Source organism: Schistocerca piceifrons, chromosome 5 (assembly GCF_021461385.2).
Source record: "Schistocerca piceifrons isolate TAMUIC-IGC-003096 chromosome 5, iqSchPice1.1, whole genome shotgun sequence".
NCBI classification, from domain to species: domain Eukaryota; kingdom Metazoa; phylum Arthropoda; class Insecta; order Orthoptera; family Acrididae; genus Schistocerca; species Schistocerca piceifrons.
This window is the reverse complement of record NC_060142.1, coordinates 161,652,888-161,670,461: the sequence shown is the minus strand read 5'-3', so window position 1 is coordinate 161,670,461 and position 17,574 is coordinate 161,652,888. Positions and strand designations below refer to the sequence as shown.

The 17,574-nt window shown below is 43.1% G+C and overlaps 1 protein-coding gene across 1 annotated transcript in view; it reads left to right on the top strand.

The window, feature by feature from the left end:
• LOC124798835 (cytochrome P450 6k1-like) overlaps window positions 1–17,574 on the top strand; it is a 97,691-nt gene that overhangs the window by 26,828 nt on the left and 53,289 nt on the right. Inside the window, exons 3-4 of the mRNA XM_047262366.1 lie at window positions 1,893–2,155; window positions 6,539–6,732. Coding sequence (XP_047118322.1) covers window positions 1,893–2,155; window positions 6,539–6,732 — 457 coding nt within the window. The remainder of the gene's footprint in view (window positions 1–1,892; window positions 2,156–6,538; window positions 6,733–17,574) is intronic.

The window sequence follows — 17,574 nt, the reverse complement described above, 5'->3', positions numbered from 1 at the left end:
ATGGCATCTCAGATGTGCTCCATCAGGTAGAGAGAAGGCAAATTTGATGGCCAAGAGGCCAACGTGAGCTCCCGATCAAGCTCCTCAACGCACTGTAACTCGATTCTGGCCTTCTGATACGGACTTGCTGAAAGTTTCCATCGCCGTTGGGGAAGACCTCATGCATGAAGGTACGCAGGTGGTGCGCAATAATGTTGACGCAGTCAACAGCTGTCACGGTGCCTCCAGTTGCCATCACAGCTCCCACAGAACGCCAGGGGAATGACACCCACGGCATAACACTACGTCCACGCACGTATCGAGCAGCCGCTTGTTTGGATGACGGCTTATCCGGACACGACCATCGCCCTTGTGTAACAAGAAACGTTATTCATCCGACCAGGCGGTACATGACAGATAAATGTATCTATTACGTTTTCGTTGTGAAGAAATAAATATTCCTTAATTTGTTTTCAAAAAGTTCGATTTTCAGACTCTTACGAGGTAAGCCGAATCAGAGGTGCTTCCCTCTGTAGCCTTGGGGAACTATTACATTCGGCTCACTTGTGTTAGTTCTATCACAAACTTCACAGATCATACGTCCATCGATCAGGGTACATTTTTTTTTCCGGCTCTCGCTCTAGTACTGTCGTATGAACAAACAAAAAAGAGATTTCGGTTGTATTTTAAACATTATCCCAGTCATATTTAAAAAAAGTATTCTATATTCTCTGAATGCTTTCGTTTATGACGTTTCAATAACTGGTAACAAAATGAAGTGGAAAATTAATATTATGTACGTCTACCGACAAAGGTACACTAACCAGCTGCTGACACCTATGATACAATGATTTCTATCAGACCAGAAGCTTACAATGCACAGACTCAAATGCATGTTACTCCAGTAGCTGCAGCTATAGACACTGTGCAATGGCACTTTAATTGTTAAATAGCCATTACAGTATGTTAAAGATAGTGCAGATATTCCTACGTGTAGCATATGACCCTCCATGTGCAATAAATTGATGGTCATAGTATGATAATCGGTACAAGTCCTGATCATTTTATATGCGGTACCTTAATATCTACACTCCGGTCTCGTAAACTGACATACGGCCGGGAGAGCGGTGTGCTGACCACATGCCTCTCCGTATCTGCATCCAGTGACGCCTATGAGCTGAGGATGACATTGCGGCCTGTCAGTACCGTAGGGTCTTCATGGCCTCTTCGGGAGGAGTTTAGTATTTTTTGTTTTTTAAATAACTACACACATCATTATGTCGGTTGTTTCTTCTCTGTGTGATACAGTTCCCTGTAAACACAATATAAATTTTGCGATGTGATGCTTTCTGCGCATATATATTGCACCGCTAAGTGGACTATGCCTGTCAGTATAGACTACATGTATTGTGTCTACACACCCACACATCAACGCCTGACCTGGTTCCTAGGGGAAAATAAGCATTAAGGGCTTACTCTTGCCACATGTACTTTGATGTAGTAATCAACCCAAAAACATACGACTTTTAATGGCCATAACTATTGGCCAGAAAAATGACTTAAATACTTGTGTAGTGTTGCTCAGTACACCGTCCTGTCACCAACTGAAATATCAATATTTATATCCATTACACCCTGTATAACAACGTATAAGGTATACTGTCTTCATAAATTGAGCAGGAAGAACAGAATGTATCTCCAAATAAAAAGCAGAAGGTTAAAGGCGAAATTGTTTTAGGGTCTTAACGAAAAGTCTACATAGGTTTCGTAGGATTCTTTTTTTTTTAATTTTTCAGGTATATCCTATGCAGTCTATATCGATTTACAGGCATCATGAAGTTCCTTAGATTCGTGCGCGCTGCAATTCACTGATGGAATAAAAACGTTGTAGCAATTTATGTTGTTGCCTGCAGACGATGGACAGATGTGGGCGCGAGATGGTGGAAGTCCTGGACGATGCAGCGCGGAGCGGACAAGTATTAGAGGTTCGCGACGTTTCGGCCAGGTTCACGACTGACGTCATCGGGAGCGTCGCCTTCGGCGTCGAGTGCAACTGCCAGCGCAACCCGGACGCTGAATTCCGACAGTGGGGACGCCAGATCTTCGAATTCTACCCGTCAGACAGGGTGGAACATCTGCTACTCGCCATCCATATCCCTACGGCAAAGCTCTACAGGTAAGTCTTAGTAGCTCCATCTCAAGACATTCCGTAACCAGTCTGTGCTGGATATTCCCAATGATGCTTTGAAATTTAAAATACTACTTCAGTTTAGGCTCGCAGCTTCTAGCTTGTCGGTTTATAGTTGTTTTACAGTTAAGGTCTCGTTGTGGTGTATAGCAGAATTATGTGTGTGCCCTACATGGCAGGTAAACTAGGTTCAGCTTTCAGAAAGTTCCCTTTCAAAACCGTCCAGATTTGCCATAGTTTCACTGAATCACTTAAAGCGAACAACTGGGTTGTTCCTTTGAAAAGACGATAGTCGATTTCATGCCCCGCCCTTTCCAATTCTATCTTGTAATCCGTCGCCATCGAATTCGTGGATCGTGAACCATAATCTTCCTTCCTTCCTCCAATTTGAATTGCTTGCAAATTCCCATCTGAGGGACCCACCATCAGGAAGAGCTATTTTGAATTTAATCCAGGACTTTGGCACGAGATGTTTACGCCACCACTTCTTGTCCCATTGCAGACCACATACTGAAGATGAAGATGTATCACACCACCAGCGTTCAAACAGGCTTCCTGCTGATCGAACGTCATGTAGCAAGCGTGCGTTATCGAACTCGAGTACGGAACAATGTTAACTCATCAGCAATATTATTACCCTACGAGGTACGTTCAAGAAGTAATGCAACATTTTTTTTCTAATAGCGGGTTTGTTTTATTTGGGATTCCATTACTACGTATTATTCCCCAGTCTTTTGGCTACAAAGCCCTATTTTTCAACATAATCTCCGTTCAGTGTGATGGCCTTACGCCACCTTACGTGGAGGGCCTGTGTGCCCGCATGATATTACTGTACTGATCGACGTTGGAGCCAACGACTTACTGAATCAATAATCCCCCCATCATCCAAGTACTGCTTCCCGCGGAGTGCATACTTCAATGGGCCAAAAACAAAGAGAAGTCACAAGTTGCGAGATCCGGGCATTGGGGTGGATGAGGAAGAACAGTCCAATTAAGTTTCGTGAGCTCGTCTAGGGAGCGCAGTTGTGTGAGGCCCTGCGTTGTCATGGAGGAGGATGTTGTAGTGTTGGCAGAAGAGCCAACACCGTGCCCCCAGAGGAGGCCGAAATGCACGCGTTTAATTACACGCTGACTGGCGTGAGGTCTGGAACAGGAAAATGTCTTGAGAATGTCAATTAAAGTACGTAGATGATGTAATACTTAACTTTAATCCACAATTGTAGAACATCTCTCTTGATGATACATGCTTCACATAATAAATATCAATTGAATACGGCGCCTTGCTAGGTCGTAGCAAATGACGTAGCTGAAGGCTATGCTAACTATCGTCTCGGCAAATGAGAGCGTAGTTGTCAGTGAACCTTTCCTAGCAAAGTCGGCTGTACAACTGGGGCGAGTGCTAGTACGTCTCTCTAGACCTGCCGTGTGGTGGCGCTCGGTCTGCGATCACTGACGGTGGCGACAAGCGGGTCCAACTTATACTAACGGACCGCGGCCGATTTAAAGGCTACCACCTAGCAAGTGTGGTGTCTGGCGGTGACACCACAGATGTTAAGTCCCATAGTGCTCAGAGCCATTTGTCATGGAGGAGGAGAAGTTCGTTTCCATTTTTGAGCGACGATCACGCTGAAGTCGTTTCATAAAGTTCCTCAGGATAGCAAAATACACTTCACAGTTGATAGTTGCACCATGAGGGAGGACATCAAACAGAATAACCCCTTCAGAGTCTCAGGAGGCTGTGGGTGCAGCTTAGAAATTTTATCCGGAGGAGAGGCGCTGTGACGCCACTCTATAGACTGCTGTTTCGTTTCCGATTGGAAGTGATGAACCCATTTGGCAAAGAATTATCACGATCAGCCTCGTAACAAGCAGGCAACTTCGCACAGATGGTCATTCATTGCTCTATATGATAATGTGTTATGTGGTGAGGAAACCAGCAGGCTCACACCTTCGAGTACACCAATTGCTCGATTCCCGGCGGGGTTAGGGATTTTCTCTGCCTCGTGATGTCTGGGTGTAGTGTGATGTCCTTAGGTTAGTTAGGTTTAAGTAGTTCTAAGTTCTAGGGGACTGATGACCATAGATGTTAAGTCCCATAGTGCTCAGAGCCATTTGAACCATTTTGAACACCAATTGCTGGACGAGTGTGTCAGTATTAACAATAGAGGCCTCCACTTATGCAGAGAGGTGTTTGATTGTGATCTGTCTGTCACCTCGAATGAGAGTGTCTGCATGTTCCAATATTGCAGGAGTCTCAGACTGGACAGGTTTGCGCGACCTTGTTGCGATAATGACAGACGGCTCGCCCAACGACTCACCGTGCTTTTGTCCACTGCCAGATCTCCGTAGACATTCTGCAAGCGCCTACGAATATCTGCGATGCTCTGGTTTTCCACCAAAAGAGACTCAAAGACAGCCCTCTGCTTGGAACACACCTCCTCTATAGACGCCATTTTGTAGGATACATTTAGCGCCACTACCTATCAGAACTTCATGAAACTATAGGGGCAGAAGCGGAAATATTCCACAATGTTCGACAACAAATTCTGCATTTTTTCAACCGAAATTGACCGAGAAAAAGAAATGTGTTGCATTACTTATTGAACACTCCTCGTATTATTAACCTAAGACTCAACCATAAACACACTTTGGCCTCATGTGTCGAAAACGAATAGCTTCAGTGTCTAACGAAATACATACTTAAAATGGAAACGCTTTTTTTCTACAATTTCTTTCTTTCTTTTGCTTATGCCGTTTTTCCCACAGATACGCAGGGTCGGCATGGTTAATCGGATGTGGCAATGTTAGTTGAAGGGGTGGCCAGATGTCCTACCTGCCGCCACCCCGTACCCCCCGGGAAGAAATCAGTGTACCCCAACTGTCTGTGATTAGTGTAATCCATGGAATAGTGTGAAAGTGTTCAGATGTCTACGAGCCGTGTAACTGAGGCGGGACGTGGGGACCATCCCGGTATTCACCTAGGGGGATGTGGAAAACCGCCTAAAAACCACATCCAGGCTGGCCGGCGCACCGGCCCTCTTCGTTAATCCGCCGGGCGGATTCGATCCGGGGCCGGCGCGCCTACCCGAGTCCAGGAAGCAGCGCGTTAGCGCGCTCGGCTAACCTGGCGGGTCGCTTTTTCTACAATTTCTTCAGCATAAATGAATGTTCAGATTTGACCAAGTTATGAACTCCCCCACAGTCGGCTTATCAGACCACACGCCTTGCTGAATTTAGTTATTCTTCAATGGTGTAACAAGTGTGCAACACAGTTTTATGGTCACTGATAACAACGTCTTCATTGTAACGATGTTATTTACTAAAATTTCCATAACTGTATCAAGTCTTGTGGGGTATGTAATTATGTAACACAGTAACAAGTTTCGAACGCCTTCAGGCTGATCTTTCGTTCGTCATAAGAAGGTAACTAAGTAATTCTCGTTGTAAACAGCTACAAACTGAAATCCCATTTTTTTTTTTTTTTTTTTACCGCACAATGATCAAGAAACCCAGGCGCAATATTTCCGATTGATGAACTCTTGCGGCCATAGAGTGTAGTTACCACGAAACGATGTTTGCATTAAATTGCTAATGTGTTTAGGGGTGCAGTCTTGCTGGAATACGTGTGATGTCCCCATGGCTACCTTTTCCATCCAGCACATTATCGCAGACGATAACTCGTTTATTATAACCGTATTTCTCACATTTTACTTATGCTGAAAAAAAATTAGGCTTATGGTTTCAGCGTCACTGTAAATGCAACCCGGGTTCCCGGGTTCGATTCTGGGCGGGGTCAGGGATTTTCTCTGCCTCGTGATGACTGGGTGTTGTGTGCTGTCCTTAGGTTAGTTAGGTTTAAGTAGTTCTAAGTTCTAGGGGACTGATGACCATAGATGTTAAGTCCAATAGTGCTCAGAGCCATTTGCACCATTTTTTGTAAATGCAATCAATCACAAGGAAACTGACAATAAATAGAAGTAGTGTCAAATCGTCATGAGATTCTATACAAACATCTATCGACGAGAGTAGCACCAGCGAATTGTTTGAGAGTGCTGCTAACCCTATCTGATGATTTGTATGCCCCTTCGCGTCTGCTGAACATTCACAGAAGGTCGCTGTGGATCACCTATGGAGTTACACAGGGGGAATGTTAAATAAGGGAAGACACTTTAGTAGTTGATTCATGACAGGGAAATTAATAAAGGAGTTCATAATAACATATGTTCGGAAATGGAAAGTGAGTTTGCCATAAAGAGGTATTTGACAGAATTAAGTTAATGAATGTGACCGATAACAACTGCGCCAGAAATTTTAGATTTTCTAACATTCTTATCTGATTAATGTTGTCAGTGTGGTTTGGGTATGTTGCAGGAGGATTATAGGCCGGAAAAAGGTTCTCCATTATTTTGAGCGCATGGTGAAGGATACAGTGAGCTACCGAGAGAGAAACAACGTTGTGCGCAACGACTTCATGCATCTGCTGATACAGCTCAAGAACAGAGGCTTCGTAGACGATGACAAGTCTTCCAGCGCAAAGGCTCAAGATGACGACATCAGTAACTGGAGTAAGTTTTCACTTCTTTTTTAACGAATAATGCGAGTTACTTTACTTCAGTGTTACGTTCTTTCAGTCCTACTAGGAATTTAATTCAGTAAATCCGTATAATATAACTGATCCTATTCCTGATCCCCCGTGAGCTTAAACCACGGAACTCCCACCATACATGTGCTGGCTCATGCCTTGTTCACGCAGTTCACTTTCAAAGAAAAGAATCAAGAGTCGTGCATAGCGATGTAAGATTTTCTGGAGCACTTATCAGAAAGCAAGGAAGACCGTCACGGCAGTTTAAACAGGTTATAGAGTTCAGCAACTGATCATATGTAGCAGCCAACTAATGGAAAGAGACGTAATAAACTACTACAAGTGCTGCACAGTATCCGTCCAGTAAGAAAGTTTCAGCCGATTCCTCTAGACGCAGTTAACTGTGCGCCAGACTTTCCCTTCTGAAACAACGTTCCAAGGCTTTAAACTGTCCAAGTTTGAAGTTTATAAAGGCAATTCGTCTTAACATGTATAACTAGCGTCGCCGCAAGATTGGACATGGCGTAGAGCGGCTTATTTACACAGCTGGGCGTTGTTTAATAACATAGGCTAACGGAAAAAAGTTTTTGAAAAACTGTTTTTACTTTGATAGCTCATCTTTATAGATTTTTATGAGCTGAATTCAAACCTAGCCTTAGTTTTTTTTGCATCATCCATAGTTTTCGAGCAGTATGCTTTTTATTATACAGGGCGTTTCAAAAAGAAAGAGCAGATTTCAAACATTTATTTCTCAAAAACTACAAATGATAGAAACACAATTCAAACGTTTCTTGTCAGAGAAAGGTTCAAAGTTTTTCAATGGTCCGCGCAGAAGTTCCATGCAAATCCGCAGTGGCGCTGGCGTTTGTTTGTAGGAAAATGGCGACGACACCACAGGAACGATCATTTTGTGTGCTGCAATTTGCAAAGTTAGAGTCCATTGTTGGTGTGCAACGTGCATTCCGCCGTCAATTCAACAAACAGCCGCCTCGTCATAAGCAAATTTATGAGTGGCATCACAGATTCGTAGAAGATGGTTGCATCTGCAAGCGAAAAAGCACGGGTCGTCCACGCACATCGGATGAAAATGTCGAGCGTGTCCGTGCAGCTTACGAAAGGAGCCCTAGAAAATCCACGGCACGGGCAAGTCACGAACTAAACATGTCTAAAACAACGGTATGGCGCGTTCTGAGTAACCGTCTGCACATGAAGCCGTACAAACTGCAGTTATTGCAAGCATTGCGTCCTGACGACCACAACAAAAGGTTCGAATTTTCAACTGCAATTCTACAGGACATGGAAGAGGACAATTTTGCCGAACGATTAATTTTTTCAGATGAATCAACGTTTCACATTTCTGGTAAAGTTAATCGGCATAACGTACGAATTTGGGCGAGTGAAACTCCGAGGGACGTTATTCAACATGAAAGAGACTCACCAAAGGTTAACGTCTTTTGTGCAATTTCGGTAAACAAAGTTTATGGACCTTTCTTTTTCATGGAGAAAACTATCACAGGAACCATTTACCTGGACATGTTAGAAAACTGGCTATTTCCTCAACTTCAGGAAGATTCAAATCACTTCATCTTCATGCAAGATGGCGCCCCACCACACTTCTCTGAACCTGTACGACGGTACCTAAATAACACCATTCCAGGACGGTGGATTGGAAGAGCAGGAGCACAAGATCAATGTCATCGTCTGTGGCCTCCCAGGTCACCAGACCTTACTCCCTGCGATTTTTATTTGTGGGGGTACATAAAGGACTGTGTTTATGTCCCACCTATGCCCGCTACTCTTCAAGAGGTACGACATCGAATTGTTGCGGCCGTGAATTCGGTAACTAAAGACCAGTTGCGTCGTGTGTGGCAAGAAATGAGATACCGGTTTGATATTTGTCTTGTAACAAATGGTGCTCATATTGAGGTACAGTTTTGATATTTGTTGTGTAACATTTGGTACTCATATTGAGTGAAGGACCGTTGGAATTGTGTTTCTATCATTTGTAGTTTTTGAGAAATAAATGTTTGAAATCTGCTCTTTCTTTTTGAAACGCCCTGTATAGTATAAAAATCCTATGCTATACAGTAAACGGGGAAATTAATGAAACGCTTTGTTACAACATAAGCATGGTTTGCATTTACAGTAAGCTACTTAAAAAAATGATATGTGTTAATATAGGTTTCACTTATCAGCTGGAATTGGTTTTATTTTCTTTCTCTTTTTTCTTTGAAGCTTCTCGTGTAGCTTTTTCTACAGTGAGTCGCTTGCTGAACTTCTCGGTGAAGTGACCAACAGTAATCCCCCATCATGTTGGTGTTCCAGCGGCCTTCGTAGCGTTTTTCCATCACTAGTTTCAGATGAATTAATAAACAGTTCCTTTTTGTATTCAGTACCAAACTCACTCATCAGACTCGCAATATATGAGTAGTACTCTAAATCACCTTCTTGTTGAAAAAACTTGGAAAATTGCAGCTATGTCCTTCTATACATATACATGCTGGTCCCAACTGCCAATAAGTTCAGTTCTTTTAATCTAGAGCCAGTAATTCAGCTTTTTCTTTCGTTAAGCCCAGATCCCTAACCAAATCGTTAAGCTCGGTCTGAGTAAACAATTTGGGCTCTAGACTTTTTGTATTACAATGGAATTCATCATCTGGTTCATCTAAATCACACTGTACATCTGAAAATACTTCTGTTGGAATAGAACTTACATCATCTGGTGGTTCAGGAACCGGCAAATCTACACCATGCCCCACTGGTTGGATGGCGGACGGAAGGTTAGGGTGGCTTATTACCTTCTTGTTTTTCGAATTATTACCAGTAACGTCAACACTGAAAAAGTAGCAATCATTGGAATGGTTTCTTTCCTCCCTCCATATCATAGGAACAGCAAATCTACAGACATTTTTCTCCTTTATGGACCATTTTCTCAGATCTTCAACACACACATAACATACCTCATACGGCGCCCAAGATTTATCTTGATCACCACGTTTAGATCAAAAGTAAGATAGATAAACCTTTTTCACAAAGTCTGTAATGTTTCTTTGGGGTTTTTTAATCAGCAATTCATCACAAATATAACAAAAACTGTCAGAAGAGCTTTTACAACCACGATTAGACATTGTACTGAGCACATGTTCAGGAAATGGGAAAGTGAAGTTAGGTTGACAGTAAACAAAACATGATCTGTTAACACAAAAATAGAATCGACCTTTTCTTGCCAGGAAATGTTTTTTAGCAGTGCTACCGACGTCATCTACATTCATTACACCCCCTTTTTAAATTATTTTAACTATATAAAATCTGTTAAATTCTTTAAAAAAATCGCTTTATTTAATAAAGTTAACTGTAGAATGTGAAGAAATCGTGGGTAATATAGTGTTTTAAGTATCATATCTGGATTTCCCACTCCAAAAAACGTAAGAATAAGGTATTTTCAGCAAAAAAGTTTTTCCATCGTTGGCCTGTGTAATGAACAGTTAAAGTAGTTCAATTTCAGTTCTGAAAACTTGTTGAGGAACGATAAACGGCATACTATTTCCAGCCTGGAGCTGCAGAAGGATAAATATTCATACATTACTTTTAGGGTGATTGGTGAAGAAGCTGTAGGATTTCTTGCACTCCCTCTTGTTCTAATGTTGATACTTGCTCTTTTCTAGATTTTATGCACATTATTTCACATACAGTAAATAAATTTTGTGGTCTTACACTCCTTGTACTATAAACTGAATACATGCGCTAATCAGCCAGAACATTATGGCCACCTACCTAATACCTGGTCTGTCCACCTTTGGTACGGATAACGGCAGCGACGCGTCATGCCATGGTCTTGGTAGGTCAGTGGAGGAAGTGGGCACCATATTTGCACACACAAGTCACCTAATTCCCATAAATTCCGGGGAGGGGGGCGATGATCGCCATGTTCAGTCACATCCCAGATGTGTTCGATGGGGTTCAGATCTGGCAATTATTTTGGGGGTGGGGGGGGGGGGGAGGAGGGCAGCACATTAATTGAAACTCGCCACTGCGTTCCTCGAACCACTCCATCACACTCCTGGCGTTCTGACAAGCATTGTCTTGATGAAAAATGTCACTGCTGGGAAACATGATCGTCATGAAGGGGTGTACGTGGTTTGCAACCGGTATACGACACTCCTCGGCCGCATTGGCGCCTTGCACGAGCTCCACTAGACCCGTGGATGTCCACGTGAATGTTCTCCAGAGCAAAGTGCGCCGCCGGCAGGGCAGGTGGTACGCAGATGTTCTGGAAGACGACGGTTTCGCGCCCTCCCATCGGCATGAAAAAGAAGGTATCGGGACTTTTCAGGCCATGCAACGCTCTGCCACTAGGCCAATGTTCCAGTGCCGATGGTCACGTATCCATGTCAGTAGTAGTTTCCTATGTCGTGGTATTAAAATTGGCACATGCATGGGTCGCTAGTTGCGTCGTTAGACATGTTCGGTGCACTGCGTGTTCAAACACATTTGTACTCTACTCAGCATTAATGTCTGGTGTTAGTTCCGCAACACTTCGCCACCCGTCCTGTTTTACCAGTCTGCACAGCCAACGACGTCCAACGTCTGTAATGAGGGATGACCACCCAACCCCACGACGTCTGGACGTGACCGAGCGAGGTGGTGCAGTAGTTAGCACACTGGACTCGTATTAGGGAGGACGACGGTTCAATCCCGCGTCCGGCTATCCTGATTTAGGTTTTCAGTGATTTCCCTAAATCGCTTCAGGCAAATGCCGGGATGGTTCCTTTGATAGGGCACGGCCGACTTCCTTCCCCGTCGTTCCCTATTTCGATGAGACCGATGACCTCGCAGTCTGGTCTCTCTTCCCCCAAACAGCCTAAGCCCAACGTCTGGACGTGATTTCACCTTGGTTTCGCCACGTGTTGAAGACACTCACCACAGCATTCCTCGAGCAGCCGACAAGTCCTGAAGTTTCCGAAGTGCTTGTGCCGTCTACCTCCGGGCCATCACAATCTGCCTTCGGACAGGCTAAGGTAGATCGCGCCCCTGGCACATATTACACACGGACACAACGCTTCCTGATATTACGTGTACCATACGTACATGAACCCCCCATGAACCATTGACCTTGCCGTTGGTGGGGAGGCTTGCGTGCCTCAGCGATACAGATAGCCGTACCGTAGGTGCAACCACAACGGAGGGGTATCTGTTGAGAGGCCAGACAAACGTGTGGTTCCTGAAGAGGGGCAGCAGCCTTTTCAGTAGTTGCAAGGGCAACAGTCTGGATGATTGACTGATCTGGCCTTGTAACAATAACCAAAACGGCCTTGCTGTGCTGGTACTGCGAACGGCTGAAAGCAAGGGGAAACTACAGCCGTAATTTTTCCCGAGGGCATGCAGCTTTACTGTATGATTACATGATGATGGCGTCCTCTTGGGTAAAATATTCCGGAGGTAAAATAGTCCCCCATTCGGATCTCCGGGCGGGGACTACTCAAGAGGATGTCGTTATCAGGAGAAAGAAAACTGGCGTTCTACGGATCGGAGCGTGGAATGTCAGATCCCTTAATCGGGCAGGTAAGTTAGAAAATTTAAAAAGGGAAATGGATAGGTTGAAGTTAGATATAGTGGGAATTAGTGAAGTTCGATGGCAGGAGGAACAAGACTTCTGGTCAGGTGACTACAGGGTTATAAACACAAAATCAAATAGGGGTAATGCAGGAGTAGGTTTAATAATGAATAGGAAAATAGGAATGCGGGTAAGCTACTACAAACAGCATAGTGAACGCATTATTGTGGCCAAGATAGATACGAAGCCCACGCCTACTACAGTAGTACAAGTTTATATGCCAACTAGCTCTGCAGATGACGAAGAAATTGAAGAAATGTATGATGAAATAAAAGAAATTATTCAGATTGTGAAGGGAGACGAAAATTTAATAGTCATGGGTGACTGGAATTCAAGTGTAGGAAAAGGGAGAGAAGGAAACATAGTAGGTGAATATGGATTGGGGGACAGAAATGAAAGAGGAAGCCGCCTGGTCGAATTTTGCACAGAGCACAACATAATCATAACTAACACTTGGTTTAAGAATCATGAAAGAAGGTTGTATACATGGAAGAACCCTGGAGATACTAAAAGGTATCAGATAGATTATATAATGGTAAGACAGAGATTTAGGAACCAGGTTATAAATTGTAAGACATTTCCAGGGGCAGATGTGGACTCTGACCACAATCTATTGGTTATGACCTGTAGATTAAAACTGAAGAAACTGCAAAAAGGTGGGAATTTAAGGAGATGGGACCTGGATAAACTAAAAGAACCAGAGGTTGTACAGAGATTCAGGAAGAGCATAAGGGAGCAATTGACAGGAATGGGGGAAATAAATACAGTAGAAGAAGAATGGGTAGCTTTGATGGATGAAGTAGTGAAGGCAGCAGAGGATCAAGTAGGTAAAAAGACGAGGACTAGTAGAAATCCTTGGGTAACAGAAGAAATATTGAATTTAATTGATGAAAGGAGAAAATATAAAAATGCAGTAAGTGAAACAGGCAAAAAGGAATACAAACGTCTCAAAAATGAGATCGACAGGAAGTGCAAAATGGCTAAGCAGGGATGGCTAGAGGACAAATGTAAGGATGTAGAGGCCTATCTCACTAGGGGTAAGATAGATACCGCCTACAGGAAAATTAAAGAGACCTTTGGAGATAAGAGAACGACTTGTATGAATATCAAGAGCACAGATGGAAACCCAGTTCTAAGCAAAGAAGGGAAAGCAGAAAGGTGGAAGGAGTATATAGAAGGTCTATACAAGGGCGATGTACTTGAGGACAATATTATGGAAATGGAAGAGGATGTAGATGAAGATGAAATGGGAGATATGATACTGCGTGAAGAGTTTGACAGGGCACTGAAAGACCTGAGTCGAAACAAGGCCCCCGGAGTAGACAATATTCCATTGGAACTACTGACGGCCTTGGGAGAGCCAGTCCTGAATAAACTCTACCATCTGGTGAGCAAGATGTATGAAACAGGCGAAATACCCTCAGACTTCAAGAAGAATATAATAATTCCAATCCCAAAGAAAGCAGGTGTTGACAGATGTGAAAATTACCGAACTATCAGCATAATAAGTCACAGCTGCAAAATACTAACACGAATTCTTTACAGACGAATGGAAAAACTAGTAGAAGCCAACCTCGGGGAAGATCAGTTTGGATTCCGTAGAAACACTGGAACACGTGAGGCTATACTGACCTTACGACTTATCTTAGAAGAAAGATTAAGGAAAGGCAAACCTACGTTTCTAGCATTTGTAGACTTAGAGAAAGCTTTTGACAATGTTGACTGGAATACTCTCTTTCAAATTCTAAAGGTGGCAGGGGTAAAATACAGGGAGCGAAAGGCTATTTACAATTTGTACAGAAACCAGATGGCAGTTATAAGAGTCGAGGGACATGAAAGGGAAGCAGTGGTTGGGAAGGGAGTAAGACAGGGTTGTAGCCTCTCCCCGATGTTGTTCAATCTGTATATCGAGCAAGCAGTAAAGGAAACAAAAGAAAAATTCGGAGCAGGTATTAAAATTCATGGAGAAGAAGTAAAAACTTTGAGGTTCGCCGATGACATTGTAATTCTGTCAGAGACAGCAAAGGACTTGGAAGAGCAGTTGAATGGAATGGACAGTGTCTTGAAAGGAGGATATAAGATGAACATCAACAAAAGCAAAACAATGATAATGGAATGTAGTCTAATTAAGTCGGGTGATGCTGAGGGAATTAGATTAGGAAATGAGGCACTTAAAGTAGTAAAGGAGTTTTGCTATTTGGGGAGCAAAATAACTGATGATGGTCGAAGTAGGGAGGATATAAAATGTAGGCTGGCAATGGCAAGGAAAGCGTTTCTGAAGAAGAGAAATTTGTTAACATCCAGTATTGATTTAAGTGTCAGGAAGTCATTTCTGAAAGTATTCGTATGGAGTGTAGCCATGTATGGAAGTGAAACATGGACGATAAATAGTTTGGACAAGAAGAGAATAGAAGCTTTCGAAATGTGGTGCTACAGAAGAATGCTGAAGATTAGATGGGTAGATCACATAACTAATGAGGAAGTATTGAATAGGATTGGGGAGAAGAGAAGTTTGTGGCACAACTTGACCAGAAGAAGGGATCGGTTGGTAGGACATGTTCTGAGGCATCAAGGGATCACCAATTTAGTATTGGAGGGCAGCGTGGAGGGTAAAAATCGTAGAGGGAGACCAAGAGATGAATACACTAAGCAGATTCAGAAGGATGTAGGTTGCAGTAGGTACTGGGAGATGAAGAGGCTTGCACAGGATAGAGTAGCATGGAGAGCTGCATCAAACCAGTCTCAGGACTGAAGACCACAACAACAACAACAACGTGCGTCTGACTAGCAGCCATTCCTTGCAAGGTGACTCTGCTATCGCCTGGACGTGTTTTAATCGACAGTAAGTCGGTGGTCATAATGTTCTGGCTGTTCAGTGTATGTTCCTTATATTGTAACATAGTGTCTACACATCCTTAGAACAGATACGTATTGTGTATGCGTACATGATACTAGTTAGGTGTTTTTCGTACTATGACTTATCTAAAGCTTGAAATTGGAGTTCCTGTGAATTTTGCTTAGATACTGTGGAGAGTTTAACCCTCTGACACTGTGTCCATCGTGCAAGGAGTGATGGGTAGAATTTTACAACACTGCATCTATGAGGCCAATTCGCGTAATATCTGCAGTGTGGGCTGCTGTAATACATCAAAACTCAGGACCATATGCTGACGCAAGGTGCAGCTTTTTGAGATGATCTTCATTACGTCGTCTTCTGGACACATCAGTAGTTCTCGTGTAGCACGAAAATACTTTCCGAAGGAAGAAAAATAGGAATGAAGAACGATGAAAGTTTTTGCGTCTCGTCGACGAACGGGTCACTAGAGATAGAAAACAAGATCGGGGTAGGGAACAAAGTGGAAAGAAATTGTCTGTGTTCTTTTCAGAGAATGTAATAACCACATAGCAAAATCATCTGCTCTTTGCTTGCAATCATTTGACAAAATTTTATTTGAATACCTCAAACTGTTTATGAAACGTGTGGAATGTTGTGGATATTTCATTCTGGCTGTATCGCTCTGTCGGTGCGATCGCAAATGATCACGCTACGTCAGATCAATTTTCTCGAGACTGGTGATAGATAGAGACGTCCAGCCAAGTCTAGCGAAAAATTCGATATGTTAAACATTTCATACGCAGGAACATGTTACCGGTTTGTTATATGCATTGAACGCAAAATCATAGCGACCCCAATTATTCATTGCAAACTTTTTTTCTAATTTCAAAAATTTTCAAATGTGTGTGAATTCCTAAGGGGCCAAATTGCTAAGGTCATCGGTCCCTAGACTTACACGCTAGTTAAAGTAACTTGAACTAACTTATGCTCAGAACAACACACACACCCTTGCCCGAGGGAGGACTCGAAACTCTGGCGGGAGGGGCCGCGTAATCCGTGTCACGGCGCCTCAAACCACGCGGCCACTCCGCGCGGCTTTTCGAATGGTTCAAATGGCTCTGAGCACTATGGGACTTAACATCTGAGGTCATCAGTCCCCTAGACTTAGAACTATGTAAACCTAACTAACCTAAGGAATCGCACACATCCATACCCGAGGCAGGATTCGAACCTGCGACCGTAGCAGCCCCGTGGTCCCGGACTGAAGCGCCTAGAACCGCTCGGCCACAACGGCCGGGGCGGATTTTCGAATTTAGAGCAGTGCCTTATTTACACGCAAATATCACAATGACAGTGACTACTAACGAAACGATGGACACATCATCATGAAGCTGACACAATAAAGCAGTGAGTAATGTACAAATAACTTTTTTACCGAATGGTTTCTGTAAAATCGTTTGAGAAAGATTGCAGGGCCTGCGCCTCGATTCTGTCATCGCTGACCGGCGAAAGTTGGCGAACACTGTCGGCCCGCCCTTCTGAACGAACGAGTGAACTCGCTCAGCGCTTTGGACGAAAACTGATCACTGTGCATCAGCCAACTTACCCTGTGCTGACTAATGACGGGGGCTCCCTCCATCCGTAACGGCCACCGTGTCAGAGGGAAGGTGCAGTTCGACAGCTGAAGCCTATGCACAGATGCGTTATGTCCCTTTATTAAGAATCTGTAAACGATCGTATTGACATATTATATCAGTATGAGGCTTAATTCGACAGATATAGACCCTGAAAGGCAATAGTTTCTTATTTATTTATTTACACGTCAAGTTCCGTAGGACCAAATTGAGGGTCAAATCTCCATCGTCATGGAACGTGTCAGTGCATGAAATTACAACATAAAAGTAATAACAGATAAAAATAAATTGTTTATGAACCCGAAAAAAGTCAAGCCATTAGTTTAAGTAAACGCAATCAACAGTACAACAAGAATCAGCTTAATTTTTCAAGGACCTTCTCGAGAGAATAGAAGCATAGTATCGAAAATAGTCACATAAACTAAGGACAGACCAAAGCGAAACAATTCAAACCAAGAGCTGCCGAAGGAAAGTCTCATAAAACACAAGAAGCGATAAAAATACAGCTCTGACGTCAACATCGTTTACTACAATATTGACAGTCTAAATAAATAAAAATGTAAGTATTTATTTGAACAAAATCTTTAATCTCCGTAAGATCTGCATCGATTGCTTTGAAATTTTGACGCAAGGGAGCGCTATCTCATAATTTATAAATACATATTTAATATAGAAAAGAGAATCGTTGTTACCAAAATTCTCGAAATGTACTCGTCCAATTTGCTTCAGATTTTTGCTAGA